This window comes from Melanerpes formicivorus, unplaced genomic scaffold (assembly GCF_026170545.1).
Source record: "Melanerpes formicivorus ecotype bairdi unplaced genomic scaffold, bMelFor1.0.p_v2 SCAF_83, whole genome shotgun sequence".
Classification (NCBI taxonomy): domain Eukaryota; kingdom Metazoa; phylum Chordata; class Aves; order Piciformes; family Picidae; genus Melanerpes; species Melanerpes formicivorus.
This window is the reverse complement of record NW_027142435.1, coordinates 1,978,844-2,003,504: the sequence shown is the minus strand read 5'-3', so window position 1 is coordinate 2,003,504 and position 24,661 is coordinate 1,978,844. Positions and strand designations below refer to the sequence as shown.

At 57.3% G+C, this 24,661-nt stretch overlaps 1 protein-coding gene across 1 annotated transcript in view; it reads left to right on the top strand.

Annotated features, from left to right (window-relative positions):
- The first annotated feature begins 1,909 nt into the window (after positions 1–1,909).
- Positions 1,910–24,661, top strand: part of MLLT1 (MLLT1 super elongation complex subunit) — a 41,372-nt gene continuing 18,620 nt past the window's right edge. Inside the window, exons 1-4 of the mRNA XM_068164818.1 lie at positions 1,910–2,049; positions 7,774–7,954; positions 13,159–13,241; positions 23,642–23,785. Of these exons, the coding sequence (XP_068020919.1) occupies positions 2,038–2,049; positions 7,774–7,954; positions 13,159–13,241; positions 23,642–23,785 (420 nt within the window). The 5' untranslated portion in view covers positions 1,910–2,037. The remainder of the gene's footprint in view (positions 2,050–7,773; positions 7,955–13,158; positions 13,242–23,641; positions 23,786–24,661) is intronic.

Genomic DNA, 24,661 nt, shown 5'->3' with positions numbered 1-24,661 from the left:
GCAGCGACCGGTCCCGCTCCCAAAACCCGGCCCAAGAAGTTGTCATTTAGAGCTCTTAAGAAAAGGTAAACAAAACCCCACTTTTCAGATGCAAATGTCACGCTCGGAGTCAGCGGCAGGGCTGAGAAAACCGCGTTCGGAGGGCGGGAGGCTTTTAATGATGCCTCAGCCGCAGCCGGCAGCTCCTTTCTCAGCCAGGACAGTGACCTCCGGGCTCGTCACCCAGCTGAGCCTGCGGCTGATAACCACCGCTTCACTGAAGGAATCCCTGGGTCTATTTGCATTGCAAATAAACCCTCGCTACAGACCGGAGAACCAGAGATATTGTTTGCCCTGCCGCCGACGAGCACTCGCGGGCGCCCGGGCGCTGGGGCAGGGATGGAGCCGGCAGAGCCCCGGCCGGAGGGATTGCGGCGGCCGCAGCGGGTGCGGGGAGAGGGTGCGGGGAGAGGGGAGAGGAAAATTGGGATAGAAAACGTGGGACACAGAGGGGAAAAGGAGAGAACCTGGGAGAGGGGGTGAAGGAGAGAAACCTGCGGGGGAAAGGAGAGAAACTGGGGCCGGGCCGGGGGTAAGGTTGGAGACCAAACTGGGCAGAGAAAATGAGGAAGAACTAAGGGAGGCCAAAGGGAAAAGGAGAGAAGCTAAGGGGAACGTGGGTGACCATGGGAGAAATGAGAAATGGGAGACAAAAATGTGGGAGACCGAGGGGAAAACGGGAAACTGAGGAGAAGGCGAGAGGAAATGAGGGAGAGCAAGGAAAATAAATGGGGGAGAAGTGGAGAAAATAAACTGAGGAGAAATTAGGGATAAAGAGGGAGAAGCAGAGAGCATCGAGGGGAAATGAAAAATCTTGAGGTGGGGGGAAAGTAACATCGAGGAAAAACGATGGGGGCAGAGACGGAGGGGAAACGGTGGGGGCAGAGATGGAGGGGAAACGGTGGGGGCAGAGACGGAGGGGAAACGGTGGGGGCAGAGATGGAGGGGAAACGGTGGGGGCAGAGATGGAGGGGAAACGGTGGGGGCAGAGATGGAGGGGAAACGGTGGGGGCAGAGATGGAGGGAAAATGTGAAGGGGAAAGGCTGAGAGAGAACAAGGAGAGCCGCGGGCGAGCAGAGCCGGCAGCCTCCTCGCCAGCCAAGCCTCAGCCCTGCCCAGCCAGCCCGGGCTGCCGTGTCCGCGGTGCTGGGAGCTGTGGTTTCCCTCGTTCTCAGCTCATTTGTGTAAGAGATTAATAAACGGGTGAGATTCGCAGCCGCCAGCGGCGGGGAAGCGTGGGCCGAAGGAGGGAAAAGGGGCGGGCTGGCGCGGCCGCAGCGCACAAGGCCCAAGCGCTCGACCCCGGTGCCGCTTAGGCAGCCGTGCTGCGCCAACCTAGGGGGGCCGGCGACTGGAGAGGCGAGGCCCGGGAAGGGCACCGGGAAACGGGGCGCAGGCCCCGAGCCCGGCCAGGCCGCAAGGCCGGAGCCCGGCGCTGCGCAGCACCGCGCCCGCCGTGGCGAACGGGGGGGAGAAGAGGGGAGGTAGCGAAGCCCCGCTCCCTCCCACTCCCCGCTTGACCCAGCGCCGGCCCCGCCCCTGCTCCCGCCCCCTCGGCAGCCCGCCCTGCGTCTATTGGGAGCAGCCGCTGTCCATCAGATGGAGGCGGGGCGAGCCGTCGGCGCCCGGGCGGAAGCCCCGCCTACAGGCGTGAGGCGGCGCCGCTATTGGCGGCGGGCGGGTGCCTCTCTGCTGGCGTCGGTTTCCGGTTCCGCGGGGCGGGCGCCGGGGGGGGTGGCGGGGCTGCTGCCTGTGAGTGACACACAATGAGGCGAGCAGCGGCGGCGGGGCCGTAAGGGGCCGCGACCGAGGAGGCGGCGGCGGCGGCCGAGGCGGCGGGGAGGGGGGTGGGGGGGGGACCAGAGAGCGACTTCGCTCCTAGAGGGGTGGGGGGGAAGAGAAAGGGGAGGGAAGAGATCCCCCCCCGCCGACCGGCCAGCGAAACCGCCGCGGCGGGAGCGAGCGAGCGAGCGGGGCCCGCGGCACTGCGCCCAGCCATGGACAATCAGGTGAGGGGAGCGGCCCCTCCGCATCGCCGCGGGGGTGGGATCCCTCGGTGCAAGCCCTGTAGTCAGGGGGACAGGCGTGGGGGTGCTGCGCCCCCCCAGTCCCCTCCCGTTGCACCGGAGGAGGGGGATCCTGCACCGGAGGGGGGGATCCTGCACCGGAGGAGGGGGATCCTGCACCGGAGGAGGGGGCCACCCCGCTCCTGGAGGAGGGAGGGTTTGATTCCTGCCGGCGGGGTTGGAGGCATCGCCTCCCCAGTCGAGGAGGCAACACCCCCTCCCCGTAGCCCCTTTTTGGGGGGGCGTGGGGAGAGGTTTCTCAGTCCTCGCCCCTTCATGGGCGGCCGCGCTGCAGCCTCGCCCGCGGCGGGGGGGTGGCAGCAGCATTTCCCGCAAATTCCTGCCCGGGCTTATTTACGGGGAGGGGTGGTGCCTGCCTTCCTTACCCCCCCTTCCACCGCCGTCAGCCGCCGCGCGAAGGGTTAATGCCACCGGGAGAGTTATTACCGCTCCGGGGAGGCGGTGGGAAGCCTCCTGCTCGGCGGCCGGGCGGTCTGCGGCGCCGCGGCGGGCGGGGATGGATGCTGGAAGTTTACCTGAGGTGATCCGGAGCGGGGCTGGCTCAGGCCTTTTGTGTGCGAGGGAGGGCTGCTAACAGGTTAGCTCCCAGGCTGCGAGGTGCGGGAGGCTGAGCCCCGCTAGCCTCCCTGTGAATAATCGGCCGAAGGGCAGAGCGGATGGAAGCCGCTGCTGGCTTTGGAGGCAATTAGCACATCAAACGGGGAGGGAAAGGAGGGAGGAGGGAGGGAGGGGGGGAAAAAAAAAAGGGGGGGGGGGGGGGGGGGAAGGCAAGGGGGAAAAAAAAAAAGCCGAGCAGCCTTCAGAATGTTTATTGAGAAGTTTCAAAGCAGAGTCCTTTGTATTGCTACAAATTGTTTGAATAGGATCCTGATTTCCCTTTGTTGAGAGACACGCTTGGGGTTGGGTGGTGGTGGTGGTGGGGAGATGGAAGTGGGGAGGGAGGTGGAAGGAGGTTGAGGGGGGTGGGGGTGGAAAGGAGAGAGATGAAAGAAAGAAAGAATAAAATGAAGGAAAAGCCAAAGCCCTTTCCCCCTTTTCAGCAGAGCAACTTTTGGATGCTGGTGATGTTGGGAGAGGTTTATTTTCAAATGTGTTTCAATTTCTGGCTTAATTTGTAGCGATTGTTAATTGGAGCGGTATGTGAGGAGTGTAGCAAAGCACAACTTTCCCTCTCAGTTCAAACACTTCTCTCTCTCTCTCTTTTTTCCCCCCCCCCCCTCCCCTCTTCTGTTGGATTTTCTTCTCATCCACACAGTCCCCATCTGTTCCTCAGCTAAAATTTCTCAGCCGTTTCCAACTCCAAAGGCAAAAAAAAAAAAAGAAAGAAAGAAAAATTATATATATATATAAAATTCTGGCGACTTGAGAGTCGTTTGTGCTGCTCTGGAGTGGGGCAGTAACTGGCAACAGTAGCGGGATTTAAAAGGGTAATGATGGAATCGATAACGTGAGGCTGCCGAGCAGGCTGCCTGGCGGGATGGTAGCGCTGCTGTGAGCGCGGCGGGAAGGATCCCAGCTAGAGCAGGGCTGGGAGCAGGCTCCTCTTCAGTCAGCTCGGGGTTCAGGCAGATGCTCATCTTATGGTTCAAGCTCTTCTGTAAGCTTAGGGTTTGGATGGATGCTGTTCTGTGAGCTTGGGGTTCAGGCAGATGCTCTGCAGTGAGCTTGGGGTTCAGGCAGATGCTGTTCTGTGAGTTATGGTTCAAGCTCTGCAGTGAGCTTGGGGTTCAGGCAGATGCTCTGCAGTGAGCTCGGGGTTCAGGCAGATGCTGTTCTGTGAGCTCGGGGTTCAGGCAGATGCTCTTCTTATGGTTCAAGCTCTTCTGTAAGCATAGGGTTTGGATGGATGCTGTTCTGTGAGCTTGGGGTTCAGGCAGATGCTGTTCTGTGAGCTTGGGGTTCAAGCAGATGCTCATCTTATGGTTCAAGTTCTTCTGTAAACTTAGGGTTTGGATGGATGCTCTGCAGTGAGCTCGGGGTTCAGGCAGATGCTCATCTTATGGTTCAAGCTCTTCAGTGATCTTAGGGCTTGGATGGATGCTCTTCTGTGAGTTAGGGTTCAAGCTCTTCAGTGAGTTTGGTATTCAGGCAGATGCTCTTCTGTGAGTTAGAGTCCAGGCTCTTCAGTGAGCTTAGGGCTTGGATGGACGCTCTTCTGCGAGTTAGGGTTCAAGCTCTTCAGTGAGCTCGGTGTTCAGGCAGATGCTCTTCAGTGAGCTTGGGCTTCAGGCAGATGCTCTCCTGTAAGCTTAAGGTTCAGGCAGCTGCTCTCCACGGCATCACAAACTCCTGCAATTGTTTGGGTTGGAAATGATCTCCAAGATCATCGAGTCCAACCATCAACCTAACCCCACCATGGCCATGAAACCATGTGCCAAACGCTCTTGCCCTGAAGGAGAGCTGCTGTGCTCTGAAGGAAGCACCCCAAGCCCTCACTCCTTAACAGGAGAGGAAGGAGCAGACAGGCTGTGACCCTTCCTTCTTCGCTCAGAAGCCACATGGAGCTGGTGCAGCTAAGCCCTCAAAAGCACAGAGGGAGGTAAAAAAAGGCCTGCCAGGAGAATGGTGCAGGGGAAGGTGACCTGGAGAAAGGTTGTAGCACTGGTGAGGCAAGTAAGGAATCAGAGAATTGTTTGGACTGGAAGAGACCTTTAAGGTCATTGAGTCCAACCTTCAACCTGAGACCACCACGGCCGTGAAACCGTGTCCTGAGGTGCTGTGGGATGAGCTTGTCCCTGGGCCTCGGTGCTGGATGGCAGCTGAAGGTATTTGGCTGTGCAGATAAAGTGCCTGAGAGAGTGAGCTGAGGCTTAGAGTGGAAATTAGAACCGGACTGCAGTTTGGGAGGTCGAGCTTTGATGCCTGGTGCTCTGCAGACCTCCTGTGTGATCTCTTTACAAAGGAAGGAATCCTGAGCTGGAGTGACTTAGGCTGCCTCAGAGAGCATTAACCACGCTCTGAAAATCCTCTTCCCACCCAGGGCCAGGTGGGGTGTGCAAAACATTGCTGGGTTGGTTTTTTCCCAAGCCCCAGCCATGGTGGGAAAAGGAGGATAATGCTTTGCCTAGAGCTCAGGGAGCTTCCTCTTGCCCATGGTTATTGTCTGACATCTTGCATTCATGGAGTGGTTTGGGTTGGAAAGGGACCTTAAAGATCATCTGGTTCCAACCCCCTGCCACGGGCAGGGACCTTCTGCTAGCCCAGGTTGCTCAGAGCCTTGAACACCCCCAGGGAGGAGGCAGCCACAGCCTCCCTGGGCAGCCTGTGCCAGTGTCTCCCCACCCTCACTCTTCCTCTTCTCCAGTCTCAGTCTCCCCACTCCCAGCTCAAAGCCATTGCCCCTCATCCTGGCACTACAAGCCCTTGTCAAAAGTCCCTTCCTGGCTTTCTCTTAGTCCCCTTTCAGGCACTGGATCATGCCCTCAGCTTAGCTCTGTGGCTACCTGCACTGCTGATAATGACAAACCATTTCCTCTCCCGATGGTAACTGAGAGCTGCCAGGGAAAAACCACATGCTTCATTTTCAGGTCTTAGGTGAAGCTGAGGGTGAGGACTACAAACTGCCCCCTTTTGTATGAGCTTCCTGTGGCCAAAGCTGGAATTTGATGGGCTTGAGATTGCTGCTGGGGTGGTTTGTGTAACATCTGTGCACCAAAGCAGTGAGCAGCCTGAATCCTTCAGCCTTGCTCCTTCTTCACAAGCCCTGCCCGAAGGTTTTCCTGCTTCAGCTCGTGCCTGAATCACGTTTGCCTTTCCTCTCTTACATCTGCTCAGGCCATTTGCTTCCTCCTGGCTGGGAAGCCCCCACCATATCTGGATCCTCACAGTTAATTTAAGCTGGGTTTTGAAGACATTTAATGGGATTTGGGGGGCTTTGAGTGAGGCATTGAATGCACCTTCCCCTGCTACTCGGCGATTAGAGGAGGATTCAGAAGTGCAAAGCAGGATTTGGGTCATTGTAGGGGTGGGTGTTGTGCAGGAATGCTTTGGAAGTGTGTTAATGGAATACCTCTAAAAGAATAGGAAGAGCATCCCAGTTTTGTTCCAGTGATTTGCATATTCATAGGTTTGGAGACTGGATTCTACCCTTGGCTGTGATTTGGCTTGGGTGGGGGTGAGCTCCATCAGTCCTTCAGCTGGAAACTGCTCAGGGCTGGGAAGTGCTGGAGGAGCAAAGGCTGCTGCTAGGAATCTCATAGAGTTGTGGAATGGGTTGGGTTGAAAGGGACCTTAGAGATCAGCCAGTTCCAACCCCCCCTGCCATGGGCAGGGACACCTCCCACCAGCCCAGGTTGCTCCAGGCCTCATCCAGCCTGGGTTTGAACACCTCTAGGGAGGGGGCAGCCACAGCCTCCCTGGGCAACCCCTTCCAGTGTTTCTCCACCTTCACTATCAAGAATTTCTTCCTCATCTCCAGTCTCCACCTCCCCTCTTGCCATTGTCCTGTCACCCCCAGCCCTTGTCACAAGTCCCTCCCCAGCTCTCCTGTAGCTCCCTTCAGGCACTGGCAGGCTGCTCTGAGGTCTCCCTGGAGCCTTCTCTCCTCCAGGCTGAGCAGCCCTGACTCTCCCAGCCCTGTCCCTGTAGGAGACTTGTTCCAACCCCCTGATCCTCTCCATGACCTTCCTTTGGAACTGAAAAGATGGTAACCCCCCAGTTCCTGCTGGGGTTTTTCTTACTTTAAGATCGGTTTTCTGTCAGTGCTGTGAATCCTGGAAGCTGTGAACATCAAGTTCTGCCTCTGAGGCTTTCTAGAAATAAAGATTCCACAATTAGGACTTTGCTGACAATTGGGATGAGAAGCCAGGCAGATAAACCTTATCCCTCTTCCAAGGCTCTTTCCTCTGCTACTATCAGGGAGAAAATAGGTATGGAATGGTGCTAGGAGCTATTTTTATTGCACCTTTTCTGCTGTCAGCACAGAGTTTGCAGGATGAAACTCCTCTCTCTAAGGAGGCTCTTCTGTTCCTCCCCTGCTGAGATCCTGCAGCTTCTGTCATGGAATTGTTAGGGTTGGAAAGGACCTCAAGGCTCAGCCAGCTCCAACCCCCTGCCATGGGCAGGGACACCTCACACCACAGCAGGTTGCTCACAGCCACCTCCAGCCTGGCTGCAAACACCTCCAGGCAGGAGGCTTCCACCACCTCCCAGGGCAACCTGTGCCAGGCTCTCACCACCCTCATGGGCAACAACTTCTTCCTAACATCCAATCTCAATCTCCCCACTTCTATTTGCTTTCCATCCCCCCCCCCCCCCCTTTCATTGCTCTCCAATCCCTCTGCAGCCTTCCTGGAGGATCTCTTCAGCTACTGGGAGGCAGCTCTGAGGTTCCCTTCCAACCTGCCACACTCAGTCTGGGACAAGCCTCTCAAACCCAAGGCAGCAGCATCTTGCTGGGTGTTTGTTGGGGCTTTTTTTTTTGGTGCAAACTCTTCTCCTGGGGTTTAGGTAGCTGTGGAAGGGAAAATCTGAATGGCTGAGTCCCTCCCCTGGGAGGGAAGAACAAGGCAGGGTTGGTGCCGGGGGCCGTGCGGCTGCGCAGGGAGGCTGCCTGGGGCGCAGGGATGATTTTGGTGGTGGTGGTGGGGACTCAGTTTGATTTCATTTTCTGGTTTTCCTGATGGTTTTCCCTCTGTCTTACCACAGTGCACAGTTCAAGTCAAACTGGAGCTGGGGCACCGAGCCCAACTGAGGAAGAAGCCAACCACCGAGGGCTTCACTCATGACTGGATGGTGTTCGTCCGCGGCCCGGAGCAGTGTGACATCCAGCACTTCGTGGAGAGGGTGGTCTTCAGGCTGCATGAGAGCTTCCCAAAGCCCAAGAGAGGTGAGTGGGCTTTGGAAGGAGCAGTTATCCCAGAAGGGACCTCTGGAGATCAAGTCCCAGCCCCCCTTCTCCCCTAGACAAGGTCACACAGGAGCACGTCCAGGCGGGGTTTGGATGTCTCCAGAGCTGGAGGCTTCCCCACCTCTCTGGGCAGCCTGCTCCAGGGCTCCAGCACCCTTCAGTTAAGGAAGTTCCTCCTCTTGCTTAGATGGAGCTTCTGATGGTCAAGTTTGTGCCTCTTGCCCCTTGTCCTGTCACTGGGCACCGCTGACAAAAGGCTGTCCCCATGAGACGTGACCTTGGGCAGCCTGATCGAGTTGGAGGTGTCCCTGCTGCCTGCAGGGGGGTTGGACAAGATGACCTTTGAGGGTCCCTTCTAACCTGTGAATCCTCCTGTCACCCACCCCTGAAGTGGAGAGATCCCTCAGGCTTCTCTTTCCCAGCCCCCAAAGCCCAAATTCCCTCAGTGTTACCTCCCAAGGGAGATGTTCCACCCCCCTCGGCACCTTTGTAGCCCTTTGCTGAACCCTTTCCAGGTTAGGAGCTTTCTGTACCCTCTTCAGATTGAGGTCTTCTGGGTGTGGAAGAGCTTTGTGGGACTCAGGGTTGTCTTCAACTGCCACTTGCCTGTGAAATACCTTCTTAAAGAGAAGCAAAACCTCCATTGCCTGCACTTCAGCTCTGACCTTCACTGTCTGTGTTTGAGGAAGGTCAGGGAGAAGGGGACCTTGCTTCTGGTGAAAGGGCTGGAGGTGAAGTGCTTTCTCCTCTCATGTAAGCATTAGTAGCATTTAGCTTGTCAGGACAGTGACAGCAGAAGATAATTCAGGTCACAAAAGGGGAAACCTGGGTTGGGTTTGTTGGTGCTCACCAAGGCAAGCTGGGACTCTGTGATCAGTGAGAGCTGCTGGAGTACCAGCAGGGCTGATGAGCTGGAGCTTGTAGGCTTTGCATTGGTCACTGAGGAGCCATCAGGATGCCTGCAAGGCTGGGGAGACACTGACCCAGCTTGCCTGGAAAGGTGGGAGGTGCATGAGCATGACAGGGACCTGCTGGAGCAGGCCCAGAGGAGGCCACAGCAGTGCTGGCAGGGCTGGAAGCCCTCTGCTGTGAGGCCAGGCAGAGGGAGTTGGGGTTGGGCAGCCTGGAGAAGAGAAGGCTCCAGGGAGACCTTCTGGTGGCCTTGCAGTGCTTGAAGGGGCAGAGAAGAAAGCTGGGGCCAGACATCTGAGCAGGGCCTGTTGGGACAGGACAAGGGGGGGATGGTTTGAAACTGAAAGAGGGAGATTCAGGCTGGAAAGAAAGGAGAAATGTTTGACACTGAGGGTGGAGAGAGCCTGGCCCAGGCTGCCCAGAGGGGTGGGAGCTGCCCCAGCCCTGGCTCCATCCCAGCTCAGGTTGTTTGGGGCTCTGAGCAGCCTGCTCTGGTTGGGGCTGTCCCTGCTGAGTGCAGGGGGGTTGGGCTGGGTGAGCTTTAGAGGTCCCTTCAGCCTAAAGCATTGCAGCCTCAAGTGCCAGCTCAGGGCATTAGACCCAGCAGACACCGTGGTGCCCCTGGCTGTGTGTTCCAGCTGTGCATACAGCTGCAAGCACAGCTGGGGAGAGCTTCCCAGTTGGAAGGTTATTTTCTGCTGGATCTGTTCTTTGCTCTTTCTGCCTGTGCAGCAACAGGAACCTTATTGTTGGCAGAGGGAGCAGGACACATGGTTGAGGTGGAGGAGCAGGAATTGCCCTGTTCAGAAGCAGCTCAGGCTTAGATCTCTTTCAGATGGTGGAGCTGCATCTGCAGGCTTCCTCTTCTGTGGTGCTAGGACTGAGGCTGGCTGCTGAGGAAGGCTGCTGGCAGGGACTCCTGAATGTGCCTCCTTTGAAATACCTCCTTGGAAGGCTGCTGGGCACACAGGGTGCTGGAGGCTTACCCACTGCACTGCACTGTGTTTCATAGCAGCCTAGAATGGCTCAGGCTGGAGGGGACCTCAGAGCTCAGCTACTCCAACCTCCCCACCATGGGCAGGGACACCTCTCAGCTAGACTCAGCTGCCCCAGGCCTCACCCAGCCTGGCCTTGGAAGGAGGAGACCTCCACCACCTCCCTGGGCAGCCTGTGCCAGAGTCTCACCACCCTTGTACTGCAGAACTTCTTCCTCAGCTGCAGTCCAACCCTGCTCTCCCTAATGGCTTCAAACCCTTCCCCCTTGGCCTGGCTCCAGACACCCTCAGGAAAAATCCCTCTGCAGCCTTCCTGTAGGATCCCTTCAGGCCATTCCCTCTTGCCATGTTGCTACTTCCTTGGGAGAAGAGTCCAAGCCCCAGCTGGCTCCAGCCTCCTGTCAGGGAGCTGTAGAGAGCCAGGAAGTCTCTCCTCAGCCTCCTCTTCTCCAGGCTGAACCACCCCACTTGCCTCAGGCAGCTTGGTTTGACCCAGGTGTCTGGGCTGTGGATGAGCAGTGTGGCACTTGCAGACCAATGCTAGGTTGCTCTGGAGGGCTTCCTCATCTGCTTTGCTCTCCCTTGGAGCAGAACCTCCTGGTGCAGGGCCCATGGTGTGCTGCTAGCAGGTTGCCTATGTGAGCTGTCTGAAGGAAGCAGCAGAGGAGCCAAAGCCACTTGGAGAAAGCCCTCAGGTTCTTCCTGCCACCTCGGGACTGTGCTTTGGCTCAGGGCTTTCCCCCCTGGGTGAAAGGCTTCTTCCATCCAGGGGAAACTGAAGCAGGTCTAAAGATTCTGCTTAGTTTTAGAGACCTTTTCTTTTCCCCAGTTGGATTTGGAGTGCTGCTTCCTAACACCTTAATGGTGGGAGAGTTGTCTGGAGCTGCAGAGAATACACCTGCCTGAAAGGGAATTAATGTGGCTGCTCTTTTGGGTGTGGGGAACTGTTTCATCATTGGAGTCACTCAGAACTCTTCAGAGAAAGCAGAAAGATCTGCCCTGAGTTCCCCTTCCTTACTTAATTGGCTTTATTTACATGGATTGTAGGGCAGAAATGACACACAACAGCTCCCAGGAGGGAGGCTCATGGAATGGGTTGGGTTGGAAGGGAGACCTTAAGGATCATCCAGTTCCAAACCCTTGCCCTGGGCAGGGACAGCTCCCACCAGCCCAGGCTGCTCAAGGCCTCATCCAGCCTGGCCTGGGACACCTCCAGGGAGGAGGCAGCCACAGCCTCCCTGGGCAGCCTGTGTCTCCCACCCTCACTCAAGAATTTCTTCCCCATCTCCAGTCTCCATCTCCCCTCTCCCAGCTCAAAGCCATTGCCCCACAGCCCCCTCTAAGCAGCCCCTCCCCAGCTCTCCTGAAGCCCCTTTCAGGCACTGGAAGGCTGTTCTAAGGTCTCCCTGGAGCCTTCTCTTCCCCAGGCTGAGCAGCCCCAGTTCTCCCAGCCTGTCCCCACAGGGGAGCTTCTCCAGCCCTCTGATCATCTTTGTGACCTCCTCTGGAGCCTCTCCACAGTTCCATGCCCCTCCTGTGTTGGGAGCACCAGAACTGCACTCCAGGTGGGGTCTCAGCAGAGCAGAGGGGCAGAACCACCTCCCTCATCCTGCTGGGTAGGTTCCTGTGTTGGGCTCTCATTTCTTCTGCTCTGTAGGGCTGTGGCATGGCCAAAGGAAGGGCCCTAGAGCCCTCTGAGTGGGCTGTCACCATCCTGAGGCATGGTGGCAGGTGACAGGAAGGATTCAGCAGCATGCAGACACCACAGGGAGTGGGACAGGAGGAGCTGAGGCAGGAAGCATGCAAACTCATTTCTCAGAAGCAATGAACTTTGGATGTGTCTGCAGCCAGCAGCACCCTGCCCTCAGCAGCAGCTTCACCTCCCTCTGCTTCCTTCTACATGCAGTGAGCAGCAGCAGGGAGCTGCCCTCCAGCTCTGCTTCAGCACCCAGGGGAAGCAGCCTCTGGTGTGGCCCTTGGCTCATGCTGAAGCTTGAGCATTGCAGCAGAGTTTCAAGGGAGTGGATCTTGGGATGAAGTCCTCCAGGAGGAGGGTGGTGAGACTCTGGTACAGGCTGCCCAGGGGGGTTGTGGACACCTCCTCCCTGGGGGTGTTCAAGGCCAGGCTGGATGAGGCCTGGAGCAGCTGAGTCTAGGTGAGAGCTGTCCCTGCCCATGGCAGGGAGGTTGGAGGAGATGATCTCTGAGGTCCCTTCCAAGCCAACCCATTCTTTGTCCCTATGAAACTAAGCTCCACTCACCCGGAATGGTCTTTGGTGGCCATCAAGGTGAAGTTTACCTTCCTGTCCTGTTGCAGTTCCCACCTTGGTTTTGCAGGCAGCTGTGGGTGGCAGTTTGTGGAACAGCACAGCGGCGAGAGGGCTCCTTCCTTCCCTCCCTCCCCGGTGGCCGCCCGGCGCTGGGGCTCCCTCCCTCCCTGGCCGCCCGGCGCTGGGGCTCCCTCCTTCCCTCCCCGGCTGCTGCCCGGCGCTGGGGCTCCCTCCCTCCCTGGCTGCCCGGCGCTGGGGCTCCCTCCCTCCCTGGCTGCCCGGCGCTGGGGCTCCCTCCCTCCCTGGCTGCCTGGCGCTGGGGCTCTCTCCCTCCCCGGCTGCCCGGCGCTGGGGCTCTCTCCCTCCCTGGCTGCCCGGCACTGGGGCTCCCTGCCTCCCCGGCTGCCCGGCGCTGGGGCTCCCTGCCTCCCCGGCTGCCCGGCGCTGGGGCTCCCTGCCTCCCCGGCTGCCCGGCGCTGGGGCTCCCTGCCTCCCCGGCTGCCCGGCGCTGGGGCTCCCTGCCTCCCCGGCTGCCCGGCGCTGGGGCTCCCTCCCTCCCTGGCTGCCCGGCGCTGGGGCTCCCTCCCTCCCTGGCTGCCCGGCTGCGGGGCTCCCTCCCTGGCCGCCCGGCGCTGGGGCTCCCTCCCCGGTGGCTGCCCGGCTCTGGGGCTCCCTCCCCGGTGGCTGCCCGGCGCTGGGGCTCTCTCCCCGGTGGCTGCCCGGCGCTGGGGCTCCCTCCCCGTCGGCCGCCCGGCTGCGGGGCTCCCTCCCTGGCCTCCCAAGAGCCTCACAGAGCCTCTGTCCTGCAGTGCTTTCTGTCTCCTCTCCATGGCAGGAGCTCAGAAGAGATTTCCACCTTCACAACCAAGCCTGGCACCACCGCCCTCCTCTGCTCTTCCCACAAAGATCAATGCCTCAAGTGCATCCTGAGCTGTCAGAGGCACAGCTCTCACCTCGCAGCTCCCCCTTGGGCTGACTTTAACCTCTCTTTGTGTTCTCTTTTCAGTGTGCAAGGAGCCCCCCTACAAAGTGGAGGAGTCTGGCTATGCAGGCTTCATCATGCCCATTGAAGTGCACTTCAAAAATAAGGTAGAATCTGCTTTCTGCTCTTTCTAATTGTTTTTGAGCTGTGCCAGAGCCTGGAAGTGCCTGACAGAAGGACTTGAGATGCTGTGACTGCTCTGTGTGTGTGGTTTTTATTAGCCCAATAAAGAGAAATGGAACTGGGGAGCTGGAAGCTCCTGCCAGGACTTCAAAAGGAAGCTGTTGGGGTTTGGGTTGTTGTTTTTTTTCCCCCCTGTTTTTTTTTGGCTGTCTGGCAGAAATGGGAGTTGTGTTGAAAGGTGATCCCAGGACAGGGTGATGTGGCCTGGAGATCCCAACAGAGGTTGGGGAACCCAGGAGCAGTTTGCCTCTGCACGCACTGAGAAGCGAATAAATAGCGAGAGTGATGTTGGGGAAGCTTTGTAAATCCTCTGCCTGGCAAGAGATGGAGGGGAGGGGAAGGAAATCATTCTACTTGCAGGCAAGTTAGCTGGACAGGGATCAAACTTAACCAGGGGTTTGTGGGGGGGATCAAATATGTCCAAGGTTTGGGGGGAATCAAATATATCCAGGGTTTGGGGGAGAGATCAGATTTGGCCAGGTCTGGGGGGGTCTCAAATTTGTCCAGCTTTGGGGGTGGGATCAAATTTATCCAGGTTGGGGTTTCTCAAATCTATTCAGGTTGGGGGGGGGGGGTCTCAAATCTATTCAGGTTTTGGGGGGGTCTCAAATCTATTCAGGTTGGGGGGAGTCTCAAGTCCATTCAGATTTGGGGGGGGGTCTCAAATCCGTTCAGGTTTTGGGAAGGGGTCTCAAATCTGTTCAGGTTTTGGGGGGGTCTCAAATCTATTCAGGTTTGGGGGGGGTCTCAAATCTATTCAGGTTTTGGGGGGGTCTCAAATCTATTCAGGTTGGGGGGGTCTCAAGTCCATTCAGATTTGGGGGGAGTCTCAAATCCATTCAGGTTTTGGGGGGGTCTCAAATCTATTCAGGGTTGGGGGGTCTCAAATCTATTCAGGTTTTGGGGGCATCTCAAATCTATTCAGGGTTGAGGGGTCTCAAATCTATTCAGGTTTTGGGGGGGGTCTCAAATCTATTCAGGTTTTGGGGGGAGTCTCAAATCCATTCAGGTTTGGGGGGGGTGTCAAATCTCTTCAGGTTTTGGGGGGTGGCTCAAATCTCTTCAGGTTTGGGGAGGGTCTCAAATCTATTCAGGTTCGGGAGGGGTCTCAAATCCATTCAGGTTTTGGTGGGGGGTGTCTCAAATCTCTTCAGGTTTGGGGGAGTCTCAAATCTATTCAGGTTTTGGGGGGGGGGGGGTGTTTCAAATCCATTCAGGTTTTGGGTGGGGGTCTCAAATCTCCCCAGGCCCAAAGCAGAGAGCCTGCAGCAGTTGTGTGCAGAGTGCTGTGGTGGTTCTGCTTCAGTCCTCTTCAAGCTGCTGAGCAGTTGGTTGGCTGTGTTTGGAAGTTGTGCTGCCAGCAAGCATCCTGCAAGGCAGGCTTGGGGCTTCCTTGCTTGCTTGAAGCCTTCCCCCAGGGCTCCCATGGCTGGCTGAAGGTTGTGGACACAGGGGCCCTGGGCACTCCTGGGCCTCTGAACTTGGGTTTTGTGGAGCACTGAATGTTTGTGGGTTTGATTAGTGCTTAAATAAGGGAGGGAAGGAAAGGAGCCCATTCTGCTGCTTCTGCTGGAGAGGGAACCTGGGGAGGCTGAAGCTGGCACTGTGGATGTGTTGTCCAGCTCAGCCCCTTCAATCCTCCCAGCATCACCTGTCACAGAGCCACAGCTTGCAGCAGCTTGGAAGGGACCCCCCAAGGGCATCTTGTCCACCCCCACTGGGCTCAGCAGGGACAGCTCCAACCACAGCAGGCTGCCCAGGGCCACAGCAAGGCTGATCTTGAGTGTCTTCAGGGATGGAGCCTCCACCACCTCCCTGGGCAGCCTGCTCCAGGGTCTCCCAACCCTCACTGGGCAGAACTTCCTCCTGATGTCCAACCTAAACCTCCCCTGCTCCAGTTCCAAACCATTGCCTCTCATCCTATCCCCACAGCCCCTCCCCAGCCTTCCTGGAGGTCCCCCTCAGATATGGAAATGCAGCTCTGAGGTCTCCCTCTCTGCATGGTTGGAAGTTAAGCTTGGTGCTTAGGAGTGCTGGAAGCTTAGAAGGTGCCTGACACGAGGAGCTTGGCTCCTCTGCCTGCTATTGCCTGCTCAGTGTTGCCTTGAAGTGAGCTGTGATTGCTGCCAGGAGGTGGAGTGGAAGGAGGAGAGTCCAGCAGAGGCTCCAAAGCTGCTGAGGGGCCTGGAGCAGCTCTGTGAGGAGCAAAGGCTGAGAGCCTGGGGAAGAGCAGCCCCAGAGGGGAGCTGAGCAATGCTCAGCAAGAGCTAAAGGGTAGGGGGCAAGAGGCTGGGGCCTGACTCTGCTGAGTGGTGCCCAGGGACAGGCCAAGGGGCAGGGGGCACAAACTGGGTCTCAGCAGCTTCCATCTGAACAGACTGATTCTGGGGTTGGGGGGCACATGCTGTTTGTGGGGGGCTGGGGGGCTCCTCTTGGCCCTCTGCTCCCCACATTCTGGCAGCTTTCTTGCTGCTCCTCTGAGCTGAACCCAGGAGCTGCAGAGGCTTTGGGATTACTGTGGCTGTTTTTTATGGCTGCATGTTTAGGTGAGAAGAGAAAGGGATTTAAAGAGTGAACTAAGCTGTAGGGGTTGAGCTCTGCCATGCTTGGCTGAAAATTGTTTTTTCCACAGCTGAAGCCTCCTTTCTGAGCTGTTTCCTTTCCTTGCTCTAATTTGTTAGCAGGATGATAAATAGCAGTGGTCAGAGCCAGGGTACTCTTTGCTTTGGCTGAGGAACCCCAGGGCTGTGCACTGCTAGCAAGGGTTTGCCTGAGAGTGGCTTAAGAATGGTTTTAATGAACTTCAGCAGGGATATTTTCTTAGGCAGCTTGGCACCCAGCTGCCCATTAACCCCTGGGGCTGGGGCAGCCTCCTCCTGCTGCTGGCTGCCTGTTTGGAGTGGCACAGTTGGTGCTGTGGGCCCTGCCGGGGCTTTTGGTGCCTTTCTGGCAGGCAGGGATGTGTCTGCAGAGGGTTGGATAAGAGGCAAGAGGCTGTTCTTGGAACACAGAATTGAATCTTGGGTTGGAAGAAGCCTTCTGGATCATCCAGCCCAGCCCTTACCCCAGCACTGCCAAGGGCACCACCAAACCTCAGCACCACATCTCCACAGCCTTGAAACCCCTCCAGGGCTGGAGACTCCACCACTGCCCTGAGCAGCCTGGGCCAGGCCTTGGCAACCCTTCTGAGGGCAGAAACTGTTCCTCATGGCCAACCTAAAAGCTCTGGGGAGACCTCAGAGTGGCCTTCCAGTGTCTCCCCACCCTCACTGTCAAGAATTTCTTCCTCATCTCCAGCCTCAATCTCCTCTCATAGAATCAATAAGGCTGGAAAAGACCTCAGAGATCATCAAGTCCAAGCTGTCACCCAGCACCTCCTGACAGCTAAACCATGGCTCCAAGTGCCACATCCAGTCCCCTCCAGGGCTGGGGACTCCACCACCTCCCTGGGCAGCCCTCTCTTCCAGCCCAAAGCCATTGCCTCTCATCCTGTCACCACAGTCCCTCCCCAGCCTTCCTGTAGGTCTCCCCTCCAGGTACTGAAGTGCAGCTCCAAGGTCTCCCTGGAGCCTTCACTCCTGCAGGCTCAGCACCCCCAATTCCTTCAGCCTGCCTTCCTAGCCCCCCTTGGATGCTGGTGGCCTGCTGGAGCCTTCTCCTGTGTAGCTGAACCTGAGGAGCCACTGCAGGGGGCTCAGGAGGTGGAGTGCTGCAGCTTCTGCCAGCCCTGCTGCCTGCTGCCAGTGGCTGATTTGGGCTTCTTGGGCTGCAACTCTTAGTGTGCTATTTTTATTCCCCAGTCCTTTGTGTTCCTTCCTGTAGGGAGGGCTGCTGCTAGCAGCTCCATGGAGCTCCAATCAATACAACCCAGGCTACAATAAATGGGTTGCTGTTTCTGTGCTGCTCTTCCCTTCCCTTCCCTTCCCTCTCCCCCCCCTACCTCCCCCCACTCCATTTCAACAATCTTGAGACTTTATTCCCAACCTCTTTGTCTCCAGCTCCATCTCTGGGAGGTGGGGGGATGCTGTCAGGACAGGTAGGGCTTTGGGATTCAGCCCCTTCACAGCTTTTTGGTTTGCATCCTAATCAAATGAGATCAATTCCTCCCCACCCCCAGGACCCCCCTCCTCCCCCCCTCCACAGAAGCTGAAGGCCTGGTTGTACTTTGGTGCTGTTCTGATGTCAGGCAGCTGATATTAATGCAGCATGGCTAAGATGTTGTATTAAAGTCTCTTTAAAGCTCCTGCCTCCCAATTTCAGCGCTGGAGATAAAAGGCCTCTGGTATTTACATAATGGATCTGTGTAACTTGGGCTGCTTCCATCAGGGGAGAGGAGGAGAGGCAGAGGGAGCAGAGGAGTCAGCTGGAATTGGTTTTGGGGGGGTTGTGTGTGTGTGTGTAGGGTTTAGGGTCAAAATAAACCCAAATATTTTGACCTCTCCTTCAGTATTTATAGAAGTGAGAACTCCTCAGCTCCAGTCCAGCCCTGCTCTGCCTCAGCTCCAAACCCTTCCCCCTTGGCCTGGCTCCAGACCCCCTCAGCAAAAGTCTCTCTGCAGCCTTCCTGCAGGATCCCCTCAGGCCCTGGCAGGCAGCTCTGAGGTCCCCCTGGAGCCTTCTGCAGGCTGCTCAGCCCCAGCTCCCTCAGCCTGTGCTCAGGGCAGAGCTGCTCCAGCCCTGGCAGCATCTCTGTGGCCTCCTCTGGCCTCACTCCAACAGCTCTGTGTCCTCCTTGGGGCTGGGGGGCACCAAAACTGGAGGCAGGATTGGAGGTTGCTCCCAGAAACGGCTCTTGGGCTGCCGAGTTGGAAACCTCCTGTCTGGGAGCAGGGCTGAGGAGCAGTCAAACCAGTTGGACCAGCCTGGAATAAAGGGGGTGGGGGGCAGGGGGGTGGGGGTGTGTGTTCATTTATGGACCTGTGAGGGCTGAGTGAGTGTGTCAGGCTGGGGCTGTGTGGTGGAGGGGAAGTGGTGCTGGGAGTTACTGAATAACCATGAGGCTGCTTCCTTGGTGTGCTAGATTTTCTCCCCAGATAAGTTTGGTTTATGGCTTTCTCTCCCAAGTGATTTACGAGCTCCCTGCAGCACGCCACCAAGTGAGGTGCTCTTTGATTTGTGGTAAGTGGCAGAGGGCACACCCTGCCTCCAAAACACCACCACGAGGAAGCTGGAACAAAAGACCTGGGGGAGGAGGGAGGGGGGAAGGGGGTGGGGGGGAGAGGGAAGAAGAAAATGAAAGGCCCTCCTCTGAGTGCAAAGTGCCAAAAAGAGCTTTAACCCCAGCCTGCCCTGCTCAGCCTGCCCTGCTCAGCCTGCAGCCACACACAGGCCCAGAGGGGCAGAGGCTTGAGGGGGATTGAGGCTGACCCCCTCACACCCCCTCCATGCCAAGGCACCTGGAGGAGGTCACACAGGGCTGCAGCCAGGTGGGCTGGGAATGTCTGCAGAGGTGGAGGCTCCCCAGCCTCTCTGGGCAGCCTGCTCCAGGGCTCCTTCAGCCTCATGCTTAGATGAAACTTCTTACTAGGGGTTGGGAGGGACCTCCAGAAAGCATCCAGCAGGGCTCCCACAGCAGCCTGCCCAGCAGCACAGTGCCCAGGGCGGGTTGGAAGCTCTGCAGAGAAGGAGACTCCACAACCTCTCTGGGCAGCCTGCTGCAGGCCTCCAGCAGCCTCACACCAAAGGAGTTTCTCCTCCTGCTCAGATGGAACCTCCTGGCTTCCACTTTGTGCCCACTGCCCCCTGGCCTGGCCCTGGGCACCCTGACTAAAGGTTGGTCCCATGAGATGTGGCTCTGGGCAGCCTGCTCTGGCTGGAGGTGTCCCTGCTGCCTGCAGGGGGGTTGGGCAGGATGACCTTTGAAGGTCCCTTCCAACTTGCTGCAACTTCTGAATCCTCCTCCCTCCCACCCTTGAAGCATTGCTCAGCATGGGTGAGATCCCCACTCTGTCTGCTCTTCCCCAGCCTCAGAAAGCCCCAGTTCTCTCAGAGCTGTTGCAGTGCCCTCATCAGAAAAGGACTTTTGAAGATCAGAAGAGGAAGAAGAAAGCAGCTTGGGTGTCTGTCCCAGCAGAGGTGCAGACAGGAAGCTGGGAGGCAGTAACAATAAAGTGAGATGGCCTCAGCCTGGGGAGCTGGAGGTGGAGATCCACTGGCTGAGGGCAATTTACAGCAGCTGCAGATAAAAGCTTGGCCCTGGCTCTGTGGTACACCCTTGGAGTTTACTTCTCTGGCATGGTGAGATCTGAGGGACAGATAAAGCAATGCTCTGGGCTGGCTTGCTGAGAGGTTAACCATTTCCTGTCCAAACTGACCACTGAGTTGTAATGGTTAACCTGCTGGGGGTTGGAACTGGATGATCCTTGTGGTGCCTTCCAACCCTGACTGATACTACTGTGATCTGAAGGCCAGGCTGGAAAGGACCCCAAGGATCACCTGGTGCAACCTTGGTAGGTCACAGGGGAGTTGAAATGAGCTGGCCCAGCACCCTGGCAAGCTTCAAAGTGTCCAATGGAGGAAACTCCACTGCTTCCCCTGGGGGGAGAGAGTTCCAATGTCCAGCTGGTCTCTTGGTGAGAGATTTTCTGCTGGAGCCTCCCAGTTAGAAATGGAGGTGATCCAAATCCTCCACCCCAAACCTTCCCTTCCTGGGAGCAAGGCCCTCTAGAAAAACCTTTGGGGCTTGGAGATCACCAAAATCTCCACAGAGGTCTGAGCCTGTTTCCAGGCCAAGGGGCAGTGGGCACAAGCTTGGCCATCAGAAATCCCTGCTGAGCAGGAGGAGGAACTCTTGTCATGTGAGGCTGCTGGAGCCCTGGAGCAGGCTGCCCAGGGAGGTTGTGCAGTCTCCATCTCTGGAGACCTTCCAAACCCACCTGGGTTCCCTCTGTGCCCCTGCTCTGGGTGCTGGACCTGATCTCCAGAGGCCCCTCCCAGCCCCTGCCATTCCCTTGGGCTTGCTGCCAGCAGGAGCTGGGTATCAGAAGGTGGAATCACAGAATCAGGCTAAGAGTAAAGCTCAGCCTAAAGCTCAGCCTGCACACAGAGCTGCTGCTCAGGGGGAAGTCAGGGATGCCCCCACTGGAGGTGTTCCAGGCCAGGCTGGATGAGGTCTTGAGCAGCCTGGGCTGGTGGGAGGGGTCCCTGCCCATGGCAGGGGGCTTGGAGCTGGCTGCTCTTGGAGGTGCCTCCCAGCCCAGCCCATGCCATGGAGCTCAGTGGTGCTGCAGCCTCTCACAGATTTGCTTTGTGGCTTGCAAAAGCTCCTCCACTCTTGCAGCTCCAAGCAGGAGGAGATCCCAAGGTGTGGTTTGGAAAGGCTTTGAAGTGTGGATTGGGTCTGGCTTCCCCTTCCCAGCTGCAGGATGTGGAGGTCCAGGCTAATGGAGAGAGATTTTGTTCTTTCTCCTTGGCTTTCTCTCTCTTTTTTTTGGTGGTTTGTTGGTTTGCTTTCATTCTTTCTCCTCCTCTCCCTCTCCTTTGCCCCCCCCCCCCTTCTCCCTCTCCTTTGCCCCCCCTCTTCTCCCTCTCCTTTGCCCCCCCTCTTCTCCCTCTCCTTTGCCCCCCCTCTTCTCCCTCTCCTTTGCCCCCCCTCTTCTCCCTCTCCTTTGCCCCCCCTCTTCTCCCTCTCCTTTGCCCCCCCTCTTCTCCCTCTCCTTTGCCCCCCCTCTTCTCCCTCTCCTTTGCCCCCCCTCTTCTCCCTCTCCTTTGCCCCCCCCTCTTCTCCCTCTCCTTTGCCCCCCCTCTTCTCCCTCTCCTTTGCCCCCCTCTTCTCCCTCTCCTTTGCCCCCCTTTTTCTCCCTCTCCTTTCCCCCCCTCCACCCCTTGAAGGTTGTTTGGAGGGAAGAACCTCTGAGGGAGGGCCAGATGGGTGAAGGTTTAGAGTGTCTCGAGCTGTAATCATTTAGCTGTTGGGGAAGGCAGTAAAGCCAAGAATGTTTAGCTGCAGCTTTTTGCCCTGAGAGTTCTTTTCTGTGTGTGCTGAGTTCTTTTAGCAGTGCTGTCATCTTAACTGTTCACTTGGGGGGGGGGGGAGTGCTCCTGATGGCCTGAGCTGATACAAAAGAGGTTTTAATGGTGATGGGACTGGGCTGGGGCTTGGTTCCCAGGGTGGTTGTGATCTCTGAGTTGGAGAAAGCTCACAGTGAGAAACTGTCTTAATTTTACAGCAAGTGGAAGCTGCTCACCAGAGGTACAATAAATATGTGGGAGCTGCTTTGATGCTCTGGAGTCTCTCTCTCTCTCTCTAAAAAACAAGGGGGGTGGAGGGGGTGGGACAGCCAAGATAAAAGAGTCTTCATGGAATGGGTGTTGGGTTGGGAGAGACCTTCAAGATCATCCAGTTGCAACCCCCCTGCCATGGGCAGGGACACCTCCCAGCAGAGCCTTCCCTCCCCTCCCCCCCTGCGCTGCCATTAACCAACTCATTAGTGAGCTCTGCCTGTGAGTGCTGGCGACTGGAGCGCCAGCAGCAGCTGCAGAGGGTCCCTCCAAGTCCAATAAACTTCAATGAAGGATGAAGAGGAAGCTGAATGTGGCCTGAGAATTGTCTCTGAAATGCTTTCCCTGGTTTCCAAGGTGGAATAAATCGATCTGGGAGGTGCCAGCAGCAGCAGGCTGCGGTGGAAGGCTGGTAGCAGCCCTCTCCCACTCAGAGCTCTGCTTTGGCACCTGCCTGGCTGGGATCAGAGCCTGGGGAACCTCCCCTGTGGGCACAGGTTGAGAGAGTCGAGGCTGCTCAGCCTGGAGAAGAGAAGGCTCCAGGGAGACCTCAGAGCAGCCTCCCAGCGCCTGAAGGGCTCCAGGAGAGCTGGGGAGGGACTTGTGACAGGGGCAGGGAGTGACAGGGGAAGGGGGAAATGGAAGAGGGGAGATTGAGACTGGAGGTGAGGAAGAAATTCTCTGCAGTGAGGGTGGGGAGGCACTGGCACAGGCTGCCCAGGGAGGCTGTGGCTGTCCCCTCCCTGGAGGTGTTCAAGGCCAGGCTGGATGAGGCCTTGAGCAGCCTGGGCTGCTGGAAAGTGCCCATGGCAGGGAGGATGGAACTGGATGATGCTGGAGGTCCCTTCCAACCCAACCCATTCCATGGCTCTATGAATCCTCCAGGTCCCTTCCAAGCTGGCTTTCTCTGCTTCTGTTTGGGTTTTTCAGCTGGAAATGCCCAGCAGGAGGGCAGCCCAGGAGCTGTGGTGATGCTGTCTGTAGGAAGCAGTGTGCAGTGTTTGCAGGTGGGGGAGTTAAAGGAGCAGCAGCAGGAGGAGGAGATTTCTCCCCCTCTGTGCTGGGTGTCTGCAGGTGGAAGGGAAGCAGTGAGGCACAGATGATCTCCCCCTCAGTGTGCAGGGATTTCTTCAGCCAAAGTGCCCTTGGAAAGTTCCAACCAACAAAGCCTGGGCTCTCTCTTCCCATCCAGCCTCTGCAATCTGCATATTGAACAGGGGCTTTGCAAACCCAGGGCTGCCTTCTGCCCTGCCACTTAATCTTCTCTCAGTAGCCTCAGAGCCTGCTGCCAGGTCAGAAGTTGCTGCTTCTCTCAAGAAAGGATTTTGCTTCTCTTAGTATTGATGCTGAAGAGTTCAGTTGCTTCCCAGAGGAGACAGGATCTGAATTTCAGGGAGAAGAGAGCAGTGGCTAAAGCTGGGCAATCTGCTTTCCTTGGGGGGCTTGAAGGGCTTTCAACAGACAAGAGAGGCTGAAAGTCTTGGGGGTTGTGGAGCCTGGAGAAGAGGAAGCTCCAGGGAGACTTCAGAGCTGCATTTCAGTATCTGAAGGGGACCTACAGGAGAGCTGGGCAGGGGCTGCTGAGAGGGGCCTGTGGGGACAGGACAGGGGACAATGGTTTGGAACTGGAGCAGGGCAGATGTAGGTTGGGCATTAGGAAGTTCTCCACAATGAGGATGGGACACTAGGACAGGCTGCCCAGGGTTATGGTTGAGGCCTCATCCCTGGAGACATTCAGCATCAGACTGGATGTGGCCCTGGGCAGCCTGCTCCACTTGGAGCTGTCCCTGCTGCCTGCAAGGGGGTTGGACAAGATGCCCTTGGAGGGTCCCTTCCAACCCCAGACCTTCTGTGAATTAGGAGTTATCCCTTTGCCCTTTTGCAGTGAAAGCCACATCTGAGCTCCTGACCCTCCCTCTGCTGCCTCCAGCCCCTCAGGCACAGAGAGTTTCAACTTCCAGCCCTCTGATCTCATGCTGAAAACCCTCTCTGCCTGCAGGACTGCCGTGGCTGGCTTGGGCTTCTCAGGATCCCCTGGCTCCCTGTGCTTGCCAAACCTCTTCCCTTTCCCCAGCAGTCTTTATTTTCCCCCTTCTCTTTGCAGGAGGAGCCCAAGAAGGTTTGTTTCACGTATGACCTCTTCTTAAACTTGGAGGGCAACCCCCCTGTGAACCACCTGCGCTGCGAGAAGCTGACCTTCAACAACCCCACCAAGGAGTTCAGGCGCAAGCTGATCAAGGCTGGAGGGGTAAGTGCCAGGGGCTCTGGAGAGCTGAAGAGCTTCTGCTCAAGCCTGCAGTGACCTCCTCTTGCCCCAGGCTTGGCTTGGCTTGGTGTTTCTTCTTTAGAGTCACAGAACCAATGAGGTTGGAAAAGACCTCAGAGATCACCAAGTTCAACCTATCACCCAGCACCTCCTGACAACTAACCCATGGCTCCAAGTGCCACATCCAGTCCCCTCCTGAACACCTCCAGGGATGGGGACTCCACCACCTCCCTGGGCAGCACATCCCAATGGCCAATCTCTCTTTCTGGGAAGAACTTTCTCCTCACCTCCAGCCTAAACCTCCCCTGGCACAGCTTGAGACTGTGTCCTCTTGTTCTGGTGCTGGCTGCCTGGGAGAAGAGACCAACCCCCAGCTGGCTCCAACCTCCCTTCAGGGAGTTGCAGAGAGCAAGAAGGTCTCCCCTGAGCCTCCTCTTCTTCAGGCTAAGCAACCCCAGCTCCCTCAGCCTCTCCTCCCAGGGCTGTGCTCCAGACCCCTCCCCAGCTTTCTTGCCCTTCTCTGGACACCTTCAAGTCTCTCAATGTCCTTCTTGACCTGAGGAGCTCAGAACTGGACACAGGACTCCAGGTGTGGCCTAACCAGTGCTGAGCACAGGGCAGAATGACCTCCCTGCTCCTGCTGATGCAGGCCAGGATGCCATTTGCCTTCTTGCCCACCTGGGCACACTGCTGGCTGCTGTTCAGCTGCTGTCCCCCAGCACCCCCAGGTCCCTTTCTGCCTGGCTGCTCTCAGCCACTCTGACCCCAGCCCAGCAGGCCACAGCTCTCCACCTTCCTCCAAAGGCTGACCCAGGCAGGTTTCTTCCCTTCACTCCTGTGTGTGTGAGCAACTGCAGC